At 40.0% G+C, this 18,021-nt stretch overlaps 1 protein-coding gene across 1 annotated transcript; it reads left to right on the top strand.

Moving 5' to 3' along the window:
• The first annotated feature begins 91 nt into the window (after nt 1-91).
• On the top strand, nt 92-16,868 carry LONRF1 (LON peptidase N-terminal domain and ring finger 1). Its single transcript, XM_063336467.1, has 12 exons — nt 92-815; nt 5,583-5,701; nt 8,143-8,265; nt 8,866-9,015; nt 9,468-9,705; nt 9,787-9,877; nt 10,709-10,823; nt 11,415-11,536; nt 12,710-12,868; nt 12,977-13,139; nt 13,537-13,689; nt 15,592-16,868. Exons 1-12 carry the CDS (start codon nt 215-217, stop codon nt 15,748-15,750), a joined length of 2,193 nt encoding a protein of 730 aa, XP_063192537.1. The 5' UTR covers nt 92-214; the 3' UTR covers nt 15,751-16,868.
• Nucleotides 16,869-18,021: the final 1,153 nt, after the last annotated feature.

Genomic DNA, 18,021 nt, shown 5'->3' with positions numbered 1-18,021 from the left:
ACTGACTCACTCCCCGGCGCCGTCCCCGCCTCCCGCCCCGTGACGGCGCTCGGCGTGGAGCGGTGTTTTGTAACCTCCTTCCATCTTGCTCCCTCCTCCCTCCTGCCCCGCCAGTGCCTCAGCGTCCTGCGACGAGCCCCAGCCCGGCGGCCGGAGCGGGGAGCCTGCCACACCCCCCCACAGCCCCCTCCTCCTCCTGGTAGCCGTGAAGCTGATGGCGTTCTCTCCCGTGGGCTCGGAGGTGTCGCCGGAGCCGAGCGGCAGCCCCGGCGAAGAGGCGGATGGAGAGCGGGAGCTACCGCCGCCACCGCGGCCGGGCGAGGGGCTGGTGCCCGGCAGCCGCCTGAAGGAAGTGGTGGGCGCCTCGCTGGCCTCCCTGTGCCTCGGGCCCCTCGCCGGCCCCCAGCGCCTCGGGACGCTGGTGGATTGCCTGGTGCTGAACTACCGCTTGCGGCAGGGTCTAGGCTGGAGCCGGGACGGTGGGGCCGAGACCCAGGGCCCGCTGCGCTGCTGCGGCTGCGGCCGGTTCCTGGGCGAGCCGGTCACCGTCCCGTGCGGGCACACCTACTGCCGCCGCTGCCTCCGCAGGGAGCTGCGGGCCCGCTGCCGCCGCTGCCGGGACCGGCTGCTGCCGGCGGGGGGCACCAGCCCGGCCGCTGCCCCGCTGCGGACCAGCGTCGTCCTCAACCAGCTGGCGGAGAAGTGGTTCCCGGGCGAGTGCGAGAAGGCGAGGACCGGGAGCCGGTTGGAGGAACTGCTGGCCCAGGGACGCTTCCGAGAGGCTCTAGCTGCCGCCAGCCAGGCGCTGCGAGCAGGTGAGGCTGGTGTGTGGGGTGGAGAGGGCCTGAGGGCCGCCTCGCTGCCCACCCTCGTCCCGCCTGGTAGCCGGGCTCGGGGGGCTGGAGGGGTGGTGAGGTGCGTCTCCTTCCCGCCCTTCGGCCCCGTTGAGGCTGTCCGGGGTGGAAGCGGGCCCATACAGCACGTAAAGAAGTTTCGTGGAGTTTGCCGAGAGGGGCCGGTGGAGCGGAGGCGGGACGCGCACCTCAGCGAGCGTCAAGCCTGGCAGCGGGGCGCGCTCCAGAGCGGCCGACACGGGTCTTATTCACGTCTTTTTTTGTTGTTTGTTTTGTTTTGCTTTTTTTCACCCTCCCTATGCTTTCATAGGATCGTCTACAGAGGAGTTGGTGGAGCTTGTTGTGCTCGGTGTTCGGCCGCGGGCGGGAGAACTTCTGCGGCCGCGTTTAACCCTGTTTCCCGCCAGAGACCTATTTTCACCGTCTTTTTTTAAGTGTCACTGAGACAAGTTCGCCGCAGGCCGGGCCCGGTTGCATAAGCGGGAGGCACGGAGGGGGACAGGTTGTGTAATGGCGGTGGCGTCACGGGTGGGTGTGGCCGGGGAGTTCTAATGGTGGGGCGGGAGGTAGAGCCGGGGTCCCGGGCCGGTGTGATCGGTGCACCCAGATGGCTCCACTCAGGGATTCCTGTAGTGTTTTTACTCCGCCGTGGGTTTTAACACCTGGGGGGGGGGGGCGGGGGTGGAGTTCCCTCGTCATTTGTGCTGCTTTATTTCTCTTCAGAAATTCAAGAAATTTTTACAGATTACGTTTGTACAGTTGTCTGCAGCGGAATGAAAAACAGCCCCAAAAGCTTGCATAAGTCTAATCCTTCCAATCTGTTCTGGGGAGATACGTTAGATCTAGTTCCAGAATAAACTGTTTTCAGTGTAGGTGGGATTAAATCTCCCATATATTTTTCTGCGCTGTTTGTCAATCTAATTTGAAGGGGTTCAGTTGTGGCTTTCAGTTCTACCTTATTTGCTAAGGTGTTTCCAAAGTGTAGGATATGGTATAGATGTGACCTGAGAAAGCATCTGATCTATTTTCAATCTTAGAACTGTAAGAAGCAGACTGTTGGTTCTTTTTTTTTTTCCTTTATGTGTTCTGAACAGCAGCGTTGATTCATACAAGTCACAAAGAAATGGAGTCAAAACTCAGTGGCTTTCAGGGTGCAAAGTGATGACTCCGTTATTGATCACAAAGGTTTACGGGGATCTCATTTCGTGTTTCAAGATTGTTTTTAAAGAGTAACAGACAAAACTAATTCTACAGGCTCTAGTTAATCTTTCTTTTATGGATTTAGCAATACCATTTAGATATCTGTGGGGAAAGAATTTTGATTCCTTTTATTGTGAAGTTACATCCTAAATTTTTGCTTTAAAATTTGGGAATAGTTATCAGCTGGGAAGCTTATCCCCAGTTTTATAATACAAATTTAGTACATGTGCTAGAATTAAGTGCTAGAAGGTCAGTTTACAAGCCTTTGTAGAACTGATTCCTGTGTTTCCAGTCCTGAGAACTCTCAATGTTCCAAGTGTACTCCAAGCATTCTGGCGAAGCTACTAAAGAACTTCATGAATCAGAATGCAAACGTACATTAAATGTCAGTTTAGAGCTCTGGGCTCACAGCTGCAAATTGAAGGTGATTTCAGGCCAATAGAGAGCTAATTAATAGCAGCTGTTACACTTTCTATCTTCCTCCAGAACATGAGTTCTTGAAAACCCTTAGAGGTGGAAAAGACGTTGCATAAGAAGTTGATTCATGTTTAAAATAATTCACATTCAGTTTCAGTGTTTCCTGACTGCTAGTTCATCTTTGTTTATTTTTAATGCAGGTGGAGAGTTAAAAAATTGTGATAAACATAAATCTGATGTCCTAAGTAAGGCATTGGCGCTAAACCTTTACTCAAATGGCATCTTTTCGTAACTTACTTATGTTTCTTGAAACACCTGAAAGAGAAATATTTGTCATGGTGCAAAAGTGACTTTTGAAAAATATGAGGAATGTTAACATTCATATGGTTAATATATTCCTTGCAGGAGTTAAAATGAAATGGTTTATTTAAAGGAAATCTATTGGATTAAAATCCAAGCGCAGCTTGTCTTTAATCAAGTATCCTGAAACACACAGCTAATAGGCTTGGGTTTGGTCTGAATCACAGACCTGTTCCCGCTGGAGTGGCCCTCAAGAAGGTGTGTTGCCCAATCAATCTCCTGTTCAAAGCAGAATAAACACTGAGTTCAGAGCAGTTTACTTAAGGTTTTGTCCAGCTGGATCATGAAAACCTACAAGGGTGAAGATTCCGCAGCCTCTCCAGGCAACCCGCTCAAATGTTAATTGTCTTCATAGTGAGAAATTTTCTCCTTATTTCAATTCAGAACTGCCCTTGTTTCAGTTTATAACTGTTGTCTCTTGTTTTTGCACCACGCACTTCAGTCAAGAGTCTTCTAGGTAGCATCCTTTTGGATTCTGGAAGGCTGCTGGGTTCTCCCAAGGCTTTCAGGAATTGTTTTCCATTAAATGAGCCTGGTTCTCTCAGCCTCTTCTCATGAGTTGCATGTTCCAACCCCTGACCGTTGGGGTGACCCTGTAGTACTGTACTAATAAATACTGTGTCCTAAAGCTTTTCCATATAGTGGCTGTGATGTGCATGTCTTTTATTTTGAAGAATTTGGTATGTTTTTAAGAACCATATAAAAAGCATGCAGGATCAGACCAGAGATGGTCCATTTATTGGTATGCTTACGCTGACAGTAGCCAGGAGCAGATGCTTTGGAAGTGGTATAAAAAAAAACCCTTGAGTGGGTTTTTGTGTGTACACCTTTGTATACTTTCCTATTAATGCAACAACAGCTGGTAGGTACACACAGTTCTGCACTGAAAGTACTTGGTGGCTTTTTTATTAAAGTCCTTTGTCTTTGGGTATGCTAGAAGTGAGTGATTTCTGTATTTACAATAGATTGGGTTGCTGAAATTGAAAATGCATCACAAGTTGTGTTTCTGCTCTGCTAATCTTTGGCCTAAGAGTTTGAATTAGTTTTGCATCCTCCCTTTAGGTGGCAAACATTAAAATGTGCGCTGAAACATTGCAAAACTGGTGTTTTCACAATTACAAAGCCTAGAAATTAAATCTTCTACACTTGAAAGTTTGAAGAACATGAGCTCCCTCTGACTATGTGCAAATAGGTACCTTATCAAAGACCCGCACTTACTGCTACCTCTGAAGAAAAGAATTTGGTTTGATACTAGGTCTGCTGGACAGCAAAGAGTCAAATACAACAGAAAAAAGGGTCTGAAGAGTTTGATCTAAGCTCCTGCCTTACTGGGCTGTAACAGTCACAAAACACAAAGCCCCAGGAAAGCAGGCTTCAGAGTTCTGCCTGCAGAATTGCCTGTTTAAGTTAGACAATTTCCCAGACTTCTGTTAATACCAACATTTTATTATGTCTAAAACTAAATAAAAAACAAACCAGGTTTGGGAATATTTGTATTTGAAGGGAAACTGTCAACTCCAAAGAAAAACAAATCAGAAAGACACTTCAGTTTCAGCTGTGAAATCTTGTGTCAGTTTTGATTTTTCTTAACCCTTTCTTTTCCATTAAGGTCTTTTTACATGTAGCATTGTGGATCTAAATACAAAGCAATGTGTTGGAATATATGGGAACATTGACCAGTCTGGCTTTTAAATGTAAAACAAGCTAATGTTGGAAACTATGAAAATTTAAACTAGACATTTAGAATAGACTAAGGTAGAATATCGAATTTAAATCATCCCCTCTCAAGAAAATATTCTTGAAAGAAACTTAAAGAACTCTTTAATTTAGTATTATTTACAGTAGACCAATGTGTGACTTACCTCATTCAATGAAAACCACAGGTGTAGTAAAAAAAATAAATAGCCAAGAACAAAGCAGTGTGCTGGCATTTTTTCCAAGCAACAACTACAGTTAGTTGTGTTACGAAACCCATAGTTTTAGTGACATGGAGACGGGCGTGCTTCCCGTTTCGAGGGTGCTTTACTAAAAGTACAAAATGCTGTATATTGGACATGGGAACTTGTCTTTACTGAACACATAGTGATGTTTTCGCATCACAGAAGTTCCTCTAGTGCAACTCCTTACAACAGGGCTGCTGGCTGGTGTTAAAGGCTGTCTGATACTGGCTATCTCTTTTCAAACCTCATGGAGATAAAGTCTATTGCTGGTACTTACCAAGTGGGTATCATTGTGAAAGTGACATCTCTATCTCCAGCCATAGTTGCAAGGGCTTGGGCATTACACAAACAAATGACAGTTTAAAGAAAAACTTGAACACTTGAAAGCAAACTGTGTAATACTTAGGCTTTGTAATACAAATGTGGTGAATTCCCAGATTTCTGTGATTTTTGAATGGGTGGACTGTAAAGCTAAAGTCTACTTAGTCCTCAACTTTTGTTGACACGGCAGTACTGAGGTATACTTGTATTCTGTCACTCTCAATGTTAGATCTTTTAAAATATATTTTTTTCTTGCTGCAACGTACATTAGAGGATCCAAAATTTGATCTTTAGCTTGAAAGACAGGAGCCTGGAATTACTGCCACTTTTACTGTCCAGGCACTGGGGGGGGCGGGGGAGAATGTACTCCAGTAATTTTGAAAATACGGTACGAAAAAGTGTGGTTCTGACATATCACTATGAAAGGATATCTAATTAAAAATTACAAATTTTTGGATTATTAAAAATGTTACTTTATTTTTGTCTTCAGATTCCAGTGACTTGATGCTAAGAATTTACAGAGCTGAGTCATATGTTGGCCTCCAAGAATATAAAACAGCCATAGAAGATCTAAATTTTGTTATTTCTAAAATGCCAAATTGGCCAGAGGTAAGTTGATATGAACTCTTCTTTTTTTTTTTTTTTTTCAAAATCTGTTTTTATCTTTAAAATCAATGAATTCTAAATTTTACTTGCATCAAGAACTTACGTCATCTACTTTAAACGTTATCTTGAAGACATGCAAAATGCCAAAAGGTATCTTAAAATAGTTACTTATATGAGACAGGCTACTGATGAGTATGGCAGGTTAGAGTTGATTGACGAATCTACTTGGAACTGTTAATTTAGCCTTCATCAGAAACTTGGGTATTTTTATTTGGTATCCCAACGTGAGATGGTGTCTTTGGATGAAAGGTTAAGTGCAGTAGAACTGACTTCTTGGGCAGTATTATGAAGTACTTTTTTGATGTCTGTAGTTACTTGTTATCAATTATTTTATTTCTTTATAAGAACACTTTTTTGTGTTCTTTAAAAGAAGGTTTTAAATATTTACAAACTTAACTTCAGCTTAATGCTATTTGAATGGATGGTTGGCTGAAATCGTGCAGCCAGCTTTAATTGATTGAAAGCAGAACTTCTGAGGCCTGTACGTTCTGTAGGTTAATGTAATTGAGTTTTAAAATTTCTTATGCTATGTACAAGTTAGTCCTTTTAAAGCTCTGCGTGTTTACACTTTGATTCTGTTTCCCAAAGTCAGAGAATTTTAAGCATTATCTGTTCTTGAGAATATCACGAGATGAGCGATCGCTGTTGCCAGTCAGGACTAGAATTCTTGGCTCTGTGCTAAGTCAACATTTCTCTCATATTTTTTGAGTTTTATTGGTAAAATAGTTTGCTGTATAAATAGGACAACACAGTTTTCTTCTCCAAATGCTACCAAAGAGTCAAAAAATATTTAGCAAAAGCAATAAGTTCTTTTGCAATAGTATTGGGTAAAAAAAATGTAAGCATGTTTTGGGGCCCTTTTTAGTGGCTCCAATACTTGGAGTTGGAATAGTTTATGATGATGTAACCTGTAACAGCTGGGACTTGGGGTTTGTTTTATTTGTTAATTTTTATTAAGAGAAGGACACTTTGCTGGTTTAGCTTGGAAAGCTTTTCTTCAAAAACTCAGTGGGAACTGAGCTTTGCCAATAGTGCAGGCAGCTGGGGAGTCACTGGCCTTCAGAACTGTGAGATCCTGCATTTTGCAGCCATGTCTAAACCCTGAGCACAGCAGGAGCGTCACGACCATGCCGCACAAGGGGAGATAACTGCTGCTGCCTTGGTCCCTCCTGTGTTCAGCAGTTCGTGGCTACTGCAAACTCAGAGAGCATCCCACTTTTTGCTTCTCAGCGTTGGTAGTACTGTCTACTTTTTTTTCTATGTGTTTGGAAAGAAACCTCTCCTCACTTTACTGAGATTGGTTTGATGGATTTCTCTAACAGTTATTATCTCTGTAGGAAAAGAAACTGTCTGTAAGAGGAAGATTAGCATACTTTCCTTCTTCAGGACACATCTTAATGAAACTGCCCAAATCCATCAAGGATGATGCATGCCCTCATCTGACAGCCTTGTTTAACAGACTTTACTGTTAATACTGGCAGTCATTCTGTAGAAACTACATTGAGGGGGGGAAGGGGTTTGAGGGGTTTCTCTTTTTTTTTTTTTAAATTCTGTTTTCTGGCTCATTACCCGAAATCTCATATACAACTAGATGTTGTTTTATCTAACTTTTGTTAGATAACTGTTGTTTTTATCCATCTTGTATTTATATTACTGCAAATGCAACTTTTGAAAATTGAGATAAGTTGGATAAGGGACAACGTAGTTGCAGTGTCATATAGGTAGGTTCAGCAAAATGCAGTAGTCTTTTCTCCCTTTTTTTTCTTTTAGAGAAAATAGTAAACCGATTTTTTTTTTCCCTAGCTGCTGTCTAGTGTTCAAGAATAAATATAGTTGGAGGAAGCAATTCCAAAAGTGCATAGTTTTGTGTTAAGAATATAGATTACATATGTATATACATATAGATTACATATGCATGTAAGGGATGCATGGTTGTGTGGATGGTTTTGTTTGTAGTTACCCTTCTCCTGCAGGCTTTTAATGAAGCAGAGGACAAAAAGAGTATCCTGTAAGCTGTTTGTATGAGGTTATGTATTGATTTGCATTGTGTCCTCCTCTTCTTCCCCTCCAAAGGCTCACTGAAGGGGGAAATTAAGGCCTTTTGTGAATTCAGCGCTGGTCAGGTTTTTAACCCTTCATGTAAGCCAAAACAAATTACTGGCAGGAGATTAACAGCAGCCTATCCCGTGACTCTTTCTCAAACACTGTAGGGGATGTATGTTAGACCGGGCATACGGATCATCCACCCTGTGCATAGCTGGAGTTTATTGAAGAGCTACACTCTTTTTGTCATAGAGGGTTCTAATTCTGTTGTAATGCCTGTAAGATGAGTACTGCAGTTCTACATACTCTCTAGAAATGTCTTCGTGGTATCTGTTTTTCAGGTCTACTTCCAGAAAGGAAAAGTGCTGCAAGACTCTGGCTTTGTAGGTGATGCCTTACAACTGTTTCTACAGTGCTTAGCCCTTGATGAGGACTTTCTTCCAGCCAAGCTAGAAGTAGAAAGGGTAATTTTATTTATGAAACTGTATTACTGTCTCTGACTTGATTCCTTTATTAAGCTCCCATTGTGGTAGACTTTGAGCATCTAAAAATCTTGATACGTATAGAGAAGGTTCAGGTGACATACTAGTTCCTGTCAAGATACATCACGCTATGTTGAAGAGATAGTCCTAATGTACAAGTGTTAAGTACACATTTCAGAGTGCTTTTGAAGTTATTAAATGGAAATCTAGAAAACCAGAAAACAGGCAGCAAGTTAAATATTGTAAGCTGAACTCTTTTGTTGTGCCCAGAGCACAACAGTTTTTCTTTGATAATAACAGTTTACATTGAAAAAGCCGCATGATACTGAATTGATGATGTCTTAACTCTGTGTGAAGAACTCACTTGTAGAAGATTTCTGTATAAATTTCTTTTTAGTAATGTAGGTACGTAGGTTTCAGCTTGTTCTCAACTGTTCTTTCCCAGTTACTGCTTAAATAAAGCTCTATTTATGAGGATAACTTTGTATAGTTTAAATTCTTATTTTTGGTATGTAGTTTTATAATAAAGCTGTGTCTAGATCCTTTTTCATTATTACAAACATTTAGCTGTTTGTTTTCTAGACATTGTGCGATGTGCTGTCACCAGAGAAGTTAGGAGAGAGTCTTCTGAAGGAACCTGCATGGAATTCACCACATACTCGAAATAAACCTTTTATACTTGGTTCTGAGGTGACTGAGTCTGACTGCAATTTACAGCTTTGTCCTGAGCAGGTAACAAAACCTATAGGATAGCTTTTCTTTTTGGCTGATACGCAAGCATCAGACATTCTGATATCTTTGTCATACTTACTTTCCAGCCTAAATGCAGACTTTCTGTAATTGGCTAAATTGGAAGAATAGAATTGTGATTTGGGAGTGATGTGTTTTTATTTGGAGTGTTAGACTCCTTATTCCAGTGAACTACTTATTAGAAGATACTGAGATTTGATATTAGTGACTCCAAAGTAAAAGAAATACAGTTTTCCCTTCTCTTTGAAGCAAGTGAAGATTTTTAAATTGTTAATGCTAAGGAAATTGGAGTACTGTCTTATCAAATTCCTCTCGTTAACTGATCAACTAGCCATGGGTATCAGTTTGGCTTATGTATCTTTGCATGTTCACATCTTACATACTAAGATTTGTGTTACTCTTTAAGTACAGCTCAGTTCATCTTACTATTACAGAGTTTAGGAGGGTCAGAGGTACCAGAGCCTGTCAGTGGAAGCTTGAATCGTGCACGGTCTGCCCATGCTCTTAACTCAACAAAAGACCTTGCCAAGGAAGATGGCTTAAAGAGAGTGTCTTCCGAACCCCTTCTCTCTGGCCAAGAAAAAGGTGCTTTGTTGAAAAGAAAGCTTTCCTTTTCAGAACAGGATACAGTTGTATGTGAAGATGGAAGAAACAAACACAAAAAACAAGGAGGTAAACAGTCATTTACTTTGAAGTTCAAAGCGTCTACTGTTTTGTGCCTTTCTCTGAGTATTTTGTCTTGCTTTTCCTTAGAAAGTACAAAAAGGGACATGACACTGCCTTTTGGAACAATTCCAGGGGATTTGATTGATGTATCAGATTTCGAGTGCTCTCTATGTATGAGGTAAGATTTCCTCCTTAATTCAGTCTTTCCATTACAGATGCTTGGCCACATACCTGTTCCACATATAAACTGAGTGATGAGTGATGAGTTCTGTTATCAGGCAATAATTTTCAGCCTTCCTCAATCCTTGCAGTTAAATGCTTATTTAAATGTGTCATTTGCTATATAATTCAGCATTATTTTAATCAAGCTCCCTTTTAAATTAAACTTGGCATTGTTAACTGATAACCTAAAAAGGACTGGATCTTTTGTTGTTAAATGTTAGGGTCTTTTTCGGTCAATAGAACTATTTAACTTATTATTTTGGGAAGGATAACGCTTGGAAGTATTGCCTGTGAACCTTATATTTGTCTAGGAAATGTAGATACTTCATACTATTAGGCTACCTAAGTGTAGCTGTTGTATTTGAAAGTTCTTATTGGGTCATCTTGGTTTTCAGAATAAATACCTTAAAACATATGGTGTATACTAAACTGTCCATAGTGATGTTACCAGTAAGTAATACTGCTATTAAAACAACTTAGCTCCTCAAAGAATCACTTAATTTTGTGTATTCTGAATCTCTATGTAGTAAGACCAAAATCTTTGTACAATGGGATAAATGTTTAGATATTAGTGTTGTGAAACGTGTTCAGATTCATCAGAAAACAAAAAAATGAGTAGCGTGGTGGTAAATGGAAACAAACTGCAGGATAGGGGAAAAGGTAGAATAAGGAGATATGGGATTAATTGCTTTCTTATGGTCTTAAAAATTAAAGAGGTTGATCACTGACTTTTCTTAGCAGAACACACCCTTGCCATGGTATCTAACTTCTAACAACTTTGTTTCAGGCTATTCTTTGAGCCAGTGACAACCCCTTGTGGACATACTTTTTGCAAAGGTTGCTTGGAACGGTGTTTAGACCATGCTCCTCAGTGTCCGCTCTGCAAGGAGAGTTTGAAAGAGGTACTGTTTCTCAGTAGAGCTCACAAATACAAATATTGTATCATTTTTGAAGGCTGTTTCACTTAAACCCAAAAACTTCATTTCACTTGGGCTGTGGATTGCTGCTAGAAAGGGGAAAAACTTCAGATGAACTTTGTCCATACAAGTTGCTTAGGTTTGCCTCAGGGCCTTCAAGTTTTCTGTTTCTGTGACCAGCTACTTTATTGGTGTAATTAAATACTGTTTGTAAACTTTGGTAACTGCTCAGTAAAACCTCTGTGGGATTTCTGTTTGCTTTCGCTATTTGTATGGCTCTATAACCTGGGAAATTAATTCTGTCTTTGGTAAGCATAGCAATACAACCTGAGTTAGACAATTGAGTTGTCAGACACTAAGAACTAAAATAGAGAATCTAATTTTCAAATATTAGAGTAACATTAAGCGTTAAATAATGACATATAAGAACTTCAGAGCTGTAAGTTTTAATGGGTTTCAATCTAATTTATGACACGTTTCCTGTATCTTGGTTTTAAATAAAAATTGCATTTTCTTGAGTCTTTTTTAATATATATGAAAAGAAATATTAATGTAATTTTTTTAAATTGCTTACAGTACCTTGCAAGCAGAAAATACAGCATCACAGAACTGCTGGAGGAATTAATAATGAAATATTTGTCTGATGAATTATATGAGAGAAAAAGAATTCATGCTGAAGAAACCGCTGAACACTCAAAGTAAGCTTGGTGCCTTTTATCTAGAAAACTTGAGAGATTAGTAGGGAAGTCCTTTTTAGAAATTTGTTATCATTTTTGTGATTGTTAATAATGGCGTGTTATGGATGCAAGGAGAGTATAAAGATGTGTTAATTTGGTGTCTTAAATGGGTATGTCAGAAAATTAACAGTCTTTTAACTACTGTGGAAATAAAAAAAATAAAAATCACACTTTGATAGTAGCAATGTGAGGCTGTTAAGTCCTCCATGATATACATTTGGCCTTCTATTTCTCTTCTGCGTCCACCGTTGTGGAGCTTCAGTTTTAGCTTTGCTGCTGTTAATGGAATTGTCCTCTTGAGTTGGCTGCGGATTTCTTTCAAAACATTTGATGATAGACATTAGTTGTATAGATAGATTTGATTAAAAGAAATTGTTGGAAGTTTTTGGTAATCTTGATGTTTATCTCTAGTAGAGTTCTTTAGCTATATAAAGCATCATGTATTGTAGGTATGAATGTTGGAAAGCTGTTTAAAACTGTAGCCCACGCAACTTACATAACAGAATCCATACATTAGAATTACGTTTTATAGTCTGATCCATGCTTCAGGTAATGTTTTAATGCTAACTTGTTTGTATCAACTGTACATGCTTGATAAAACAGCATGAAAAAAATACTTTGTTTTTCAATTAGGCCTGCTGAGGCATATTGCAAGGTAAAAATTACACCCTGGATTGCATCTTGTGATCTGGAGTCCATCATTGAAAATAATCTAAATGGTGACCTAGCTACCTTGCGGTTACTGCTACATCTTTTTAGTTGCAGGAAACCTGTGACTCTGAGGGCATAATGACTTTTATGGCTCAAACTAAAACAAAAAAAAAGAAAAAAAAATAACCAACGCTTCTTTCCCTGTAACAAAGCGCTTCCTTTACTGACTAGATACTCACTAACTAGATAACTGTGAAGCTTACTGTGCAGCATGTATTCAAATCAGTACATAGGTATTCAGTCCCTGTGTTTTTAGTGTTTTTATTGTTTAGGAAAGTTATTACAATCTGCTTATTATTAAACTTTGAAAAACTTTGCTTTATGACCTCAAATATAGCAAACATACTGAAAAAGCGTATTGTCTTGGCAAAGTTCAGTGATGAGATTTTTAAGCCACCAATTTCTTTTGATGTTCTCTCAAAGCTTGACCAAGAATGTTCCAATGTTTGTTTGCACTATGGCATATCCTACTGTGCCTTGCCCTCTACACGTGTTTGAGCCAAGATACCGACTAATGATTCGCAGAAGTATGGAAACTGGGACTAAACAGTTCGGGATGTGTATAAGTGATTCTCAAAATGGGTAGGTTTGCTTCCTAATTGTAAGCTCCTCGTCACTTATGTCTTTTAATTATAAAAAGTGTCCTTTCAGAAGTGTGTAATTGCATTACTGACAAGGTCTCTTTCCTAGTTTTGCAGATTATGGATGCATGCTGCAAATCAGGAACGTTCATTTTTTACCTGATGGACGGTCTGTTGTTGATACAGTTGGTGGAAAGAGATTTAGAGTTTTACGGAGAGGGATGAAAGATGGTTATTGCACTGCAGACATCGAATATTTGGAAGATGTTAAGGTATTCGCAATGCTGTCTAAATACTTAATAGTGTTAATATGTCAAGATTTTTCCTTGATTTGTTCTTGAGAGCTGTTTCAAATTTTTAGGTCCCTAGACTACTGGAAGACTCAGTGCCAGCACGTGGAAGAAATGGAAGCTAGCTTAATTTTTTATTATTATAAAGCAAAAAAAAATGTTGTGGTTTTTATTTGAACAATTGTTTGAAGCTATAACTTTCTAAAATATCACAGGACTTCTTTACTTACTTTACTATTCAGTCATTAGCAATCAAGGTTTAGGAGGATGCAAGAAATGTATCTAAATATAGTTCAAATTGAATGAGTTTTGATTTCAGCTTAAACACCTTAATTGTTTCTTTATCTCTAATGATATTTTCATAACATTCCTCCTATAGGTTGCTGATGAAGAAGAACTAAAGAAACTGAGAGAACTTCACAATTTTGTTTACAGTCAGGCCTGCAGTTGGTTCCAAAACTTAAGAAACAAATTTCGCACTCAGATTCTTCAGCACTTTGGGCCAATGCCTGACAGGGAGGAAAATATACAGGTGAGACATCATTTAATACGAATTACTAGGTGCTTATTTCTAAAAATGAAATCGCTGTTAACAACTGCTAAGCATTAAAAGGAAAAAAGAAAAAAAGACTTTTTTCCCAACTTTGAAGGCATTAAGGCTTGCATCTTGTTTCTCTTATGGTGAGCAACAAAAGGCAATTCTGTCACTGTTCAACAGTTTTTGCAGGAAAGGGTAATACACTCTTGTGGAGATAAAACTAGTACACTGAGAACACTAGGTTCCAGTAGTGTTTTAAACTGTTAGTTTGTGTAAAGCTGTTAGAATTCAGATGGAAAAAAAACCTTGTATTTTCTTCCCTGAGACACGTACAGGCAGTAATCTTTGGCAAAGAGGTAATCACCAATAACACTTTCCTCTTTCCTGAGCTAGTGCCATAAACTGCTGCAGCTGCTAGGATTTGACAACTGTTTCTTAAGAAACTAGCTGCAGCAATCTATTCTAATGGTTATTGTAAACGATTAGTAAAAGTTGGTGAGATCCTGAGAGAGTGGAGGCTGGAGAAAAGCAATATTTAAAAGTACATAAAATCTGGCTTTTGAAGTGGAAGAAAAGAGAAGGCTCCGGGGAGACCTTACAGCAGCCTTACGATACCTGAAGGGGGCTACAGGAAAGATGGGGAGGGACTTTTTCTCAGGGAGTGTAGTGATGGGACAAGGGGTAACGGTTTCACACTGAAGGAGGGTAGATTTAGATGGGATATTAGGAAGAAATTCTTTACTGTGAGGGTGGTGAGGCACTGGAACAGGTTGCCCAGAGAAGCTGTGGCTGCCCCATCCCTGGAGGTGTTCGAGGCCAGGCTGGATGGGGCTTTGAGCAGCCTGGTCCAGTGGGAGGTGTCCCTGCCCATGGCAGGGGGCTGGAACTAGGTGATCTTTAAGGTCCCTTCCAACCCGAACCATGCTATGATTCTATATACAAAGTGGGATTTTACGAAAGCCTGTTCCTCACCCATCCACTATGTACTTTTGTGAAACTATATTAACCGATCTGGGAGGACTATAAATGCTGTGGAGGCCAGTGCATGAATTCAGAAGTTATTTTAGAACAAGTTAATTAAAAAAATAATAAAACAATATACTAGGAAAGGGGAATAAGTGTGCAAAACCCGGCTAACTAGCAGGACAGCGATACTGTGGGTATGTACCTGAGATTTATAATGGAACACAACTGTGTCAGCTGTGTGATACAGATGCAAGAGAGGAAATATCATCCTGGACTGTACCACTGCCAGTAATATTTTGCAAGTCAGTAGAGGTAATGAATTTTCTCTGCAACGATACGGCCTCTACTGATGGGTATTGTGTCCAGTTCTGGGCATGACATCTAAGGCTTGGTGTAGAGAATTGAATAAAGGACGGGAAAATTACGTAGTACGTTTTATCAGCTTAGAAGAAACTGATTAAGTAGTCTGGCTCTGTCGAGGAGGTAATGAGAGAAGGGAGTGAAACTGGGAGATGATGTTGGAGTCCTTCAAATATAACAAAGACAATTGTAGTGAAAACATTAGGCTTCACGAATATTCAGGCCTCAAGAACAGCATGACAGGTGTTGGATTTAGTTTTTATCAGGGAGGCTTGTTATTAGGCGATTGTCCTATACTTAGCCAGCTTTTACGAAAGAAGCTATGAGCTTGCTTTGTCTTAAAAATAATTCCTTTATCAAGCTTAGTGTAAGTTTACTTTTACTTCTCAGTTGGGGAGGGATCAGAATACTTCCTTTCGTAACCCTTCTGATGTCATGGATGTGGAATTCTGTAGTTAGTATCAAACTTTAAACTAGCTGTTGTCGCTGACAACTTTGTCTTTCAGTGTCTTCGTGTTAGTCAACTGTACTGAACTGGTTGTGAGTAACCGACTTATCTTTTATTTTTAGGCAATGCCCAATGGTCCTGCTTGGTGTTGGTGGCTTCTGGCTGTTCTCCCAGTAGACCCCAGATATCAGCTGTCGGTTCTCTCCATGATGTCTTTAAAAGACCGTCTGATAAAAATCCAACATATACTCACGTATTTTTCTAGAGACCAGTCCAAGTGACTAACCGCCTGGGTCTTCCTGAAAAGTTACTCTGTTCTGGTTGTAGTAGCAGCTGGAATTTTTGCTGCCTTTGCACATCTAGCGCTGGTTTGAGAAGTGTAATGGAACTGCTTTTTCTCTCTCCTCCCCACCCTCCCGACTTCCTGAACCGCCTGGTTCTTTGAATGCACATTTTCCTCGACGATGAGAGAAGACCACTGACGATTGCACAGAGTCAATCCAGCTGGATATGTTTTTCACGTTATCTACATTACAATTTGCACTATGTAGAAGAGAACATTTTTAAGACTTGATAACTTTAGCCACTGACTTTTTAAAGCTGTGGGAAGTGCAGGACTTAAGGCTGACAGTCCAAGTTTACAACACTGAGGAGGTGTTAAAGGTTTTGCAAACGTTTGCCTCATACAACTGTTCTTTTGCTGTTTGCACAAATATTTGAAATTATAGTATTGAATGTCACTGTTGGATATTACTACTCTTGTTGAATTATCTTGACCATGAATACGGCACAGGTTTTTAAGTTATCTTGTAAATGCGTGCATCACGAAACAGGTGACATTATGAACTGTATGCTGAACTGAGAGCCAATCTTAAGGAACAAATGCAAAAAAAAAAAAAAAAAGGTACTTCTGTCTAAAAATACTTAAACTGTGAATATGGTTTACATACCTAGGCCTGTACATGTTAAAGAGGAAACTGAAAACTAAATGCTAGTACCAGTTACATTTCTCCTGGGCTTTTCAGGCTGGCTGTTCTTCCAGGGCACACACTTAGTTTGTAGAGCTTAGAAGAAGAAATCTTAGAGCGTGCGTGTGTGTATTGGGGATTGTGCATCCAGGATTTAAAAGCTTAAAGTTTTATTTGAACTTTTTTTGAGTTGGTGCAAATGTGAGTTCTATGCCTTATTCATATCAATAGTAGAGCACACTGCAGTGGCAAGGTTAGCGTCATGCTGCCAATTAGGTACTTTTTGTAATTAAAGGTTTGCATATTTGTGAATATGTCTGATACTGGCTTTCTTGTATGTAAATCATTTGTAAAATATTTCTTAAATCTTGCTTTTGCTAATATATTTAATTTTCAATAAAAGCTAAAAGTTTGTAATATTTTTAACTTTATCGGAAACTAAAAATCACTTTCATTTTCCCTGCGCTTCTATTCTGGGATCTTAAGTAAAGCCAGAAGCAACCGTTTAACCTACAGCAAGGTTGTGGGCACTTCAGGAGGTAACCGGGATGTACTTTATCTGCTTCTCCTGCAGTAACTGTTTCAGACTGATTATTGGTCAGACAAGTTTTTTTGCTGGTGTCCTGCTTTTGTATCTACTTTAAATTAAGGTAGCTTCAGGTACGAAGCTTGCATTTCACAAAACTTCAGTTAAAGTTGTGGGAAACTGTTCTTGCAGAACACTTGTTTGTTTCACCGACTCGCTCATCGCGCGCTCTGGCCTTGTTTTCTTCTGGAGTTTAAGGCTTGAGATATTGCAGGCACCCCAAAATCTGCTGGATCGTTTTTAATGCGGGCATCTATCTAGGGGAAATTTCCCCTTTATTGTATGAATAAAGTCCTGGATTAATATTTGGAAAGCTTTATTTGCGTAATAGAAGAAGAAAGGGGATCCCCTGGTTCTCCACATCAGTGTGTTACAACCTTAGAAACTTAATCTTTGTGTGTCCTGGTTTGAGGACACTGTATCACCAAGATCTTCTTAAGAGTAAGAATACAGGTGACAGGATTTTATTGTTTATTTTCTTTTTGACAGCGAAAAGTCCCTGTTGCCAGGCTTGAAATACCCAAACACTCTGGTGGGTAATTTCTTTTTTTTTTGTTTTCTTGCCAAGAGCTTTGATTTTTCAAATTGAGTATTCCCTAGTCTATTGGAAGATGTGGCTTCTGGGTGGTTTTATATGTTCCCATGAGTTTTTCGTAAAAATGCAGATGAGAAAGCATCAGTTGGCTTGCACTGTCCTGTGCATACGTGAGTTCTACTTCTGGAATTGTAAACCATGTAAAAGAAAACTTCACTTGAACAACAACAGCAACAAAAAGTTCCTGTGGTGAGCACATGCTGCGTTAAGAGTGATCGTTGGCGCTGCTCTCCAGTACCTTACACACGATGATGGCAGGTGCTGTTAGGAATGACAGGAAATTAAGAACGGGGAGGAAAGATTTTTTTTTTATTTATTTTTTTTTTTTTTAAAAAAGAGGATTTTTAAGTTGGAATTTTTTCAAGTGGTGGCTTTGTGGGCCAGATTGTGTTGCTTTGTGCAG

This window comes from Chroicocephalus ridibundus, chromosome 5 (genome assembly GCF_963924245.1).
Source record: "Chroicocephalus ridibundus chromosome 5, bChrRid1.1, whole genome shotgun sequence".
NCBI classification, from domain to species: domain Eukaryota; kingdom Metazoa; phylum Chordata; class Aves; order Charadriiformes; family Laridae; genus Chroicocephalus; species Chroicocephalus ridibundus.
This window is presented reverse-complemented; position numbering and strand designations above follow the sequence as displayed.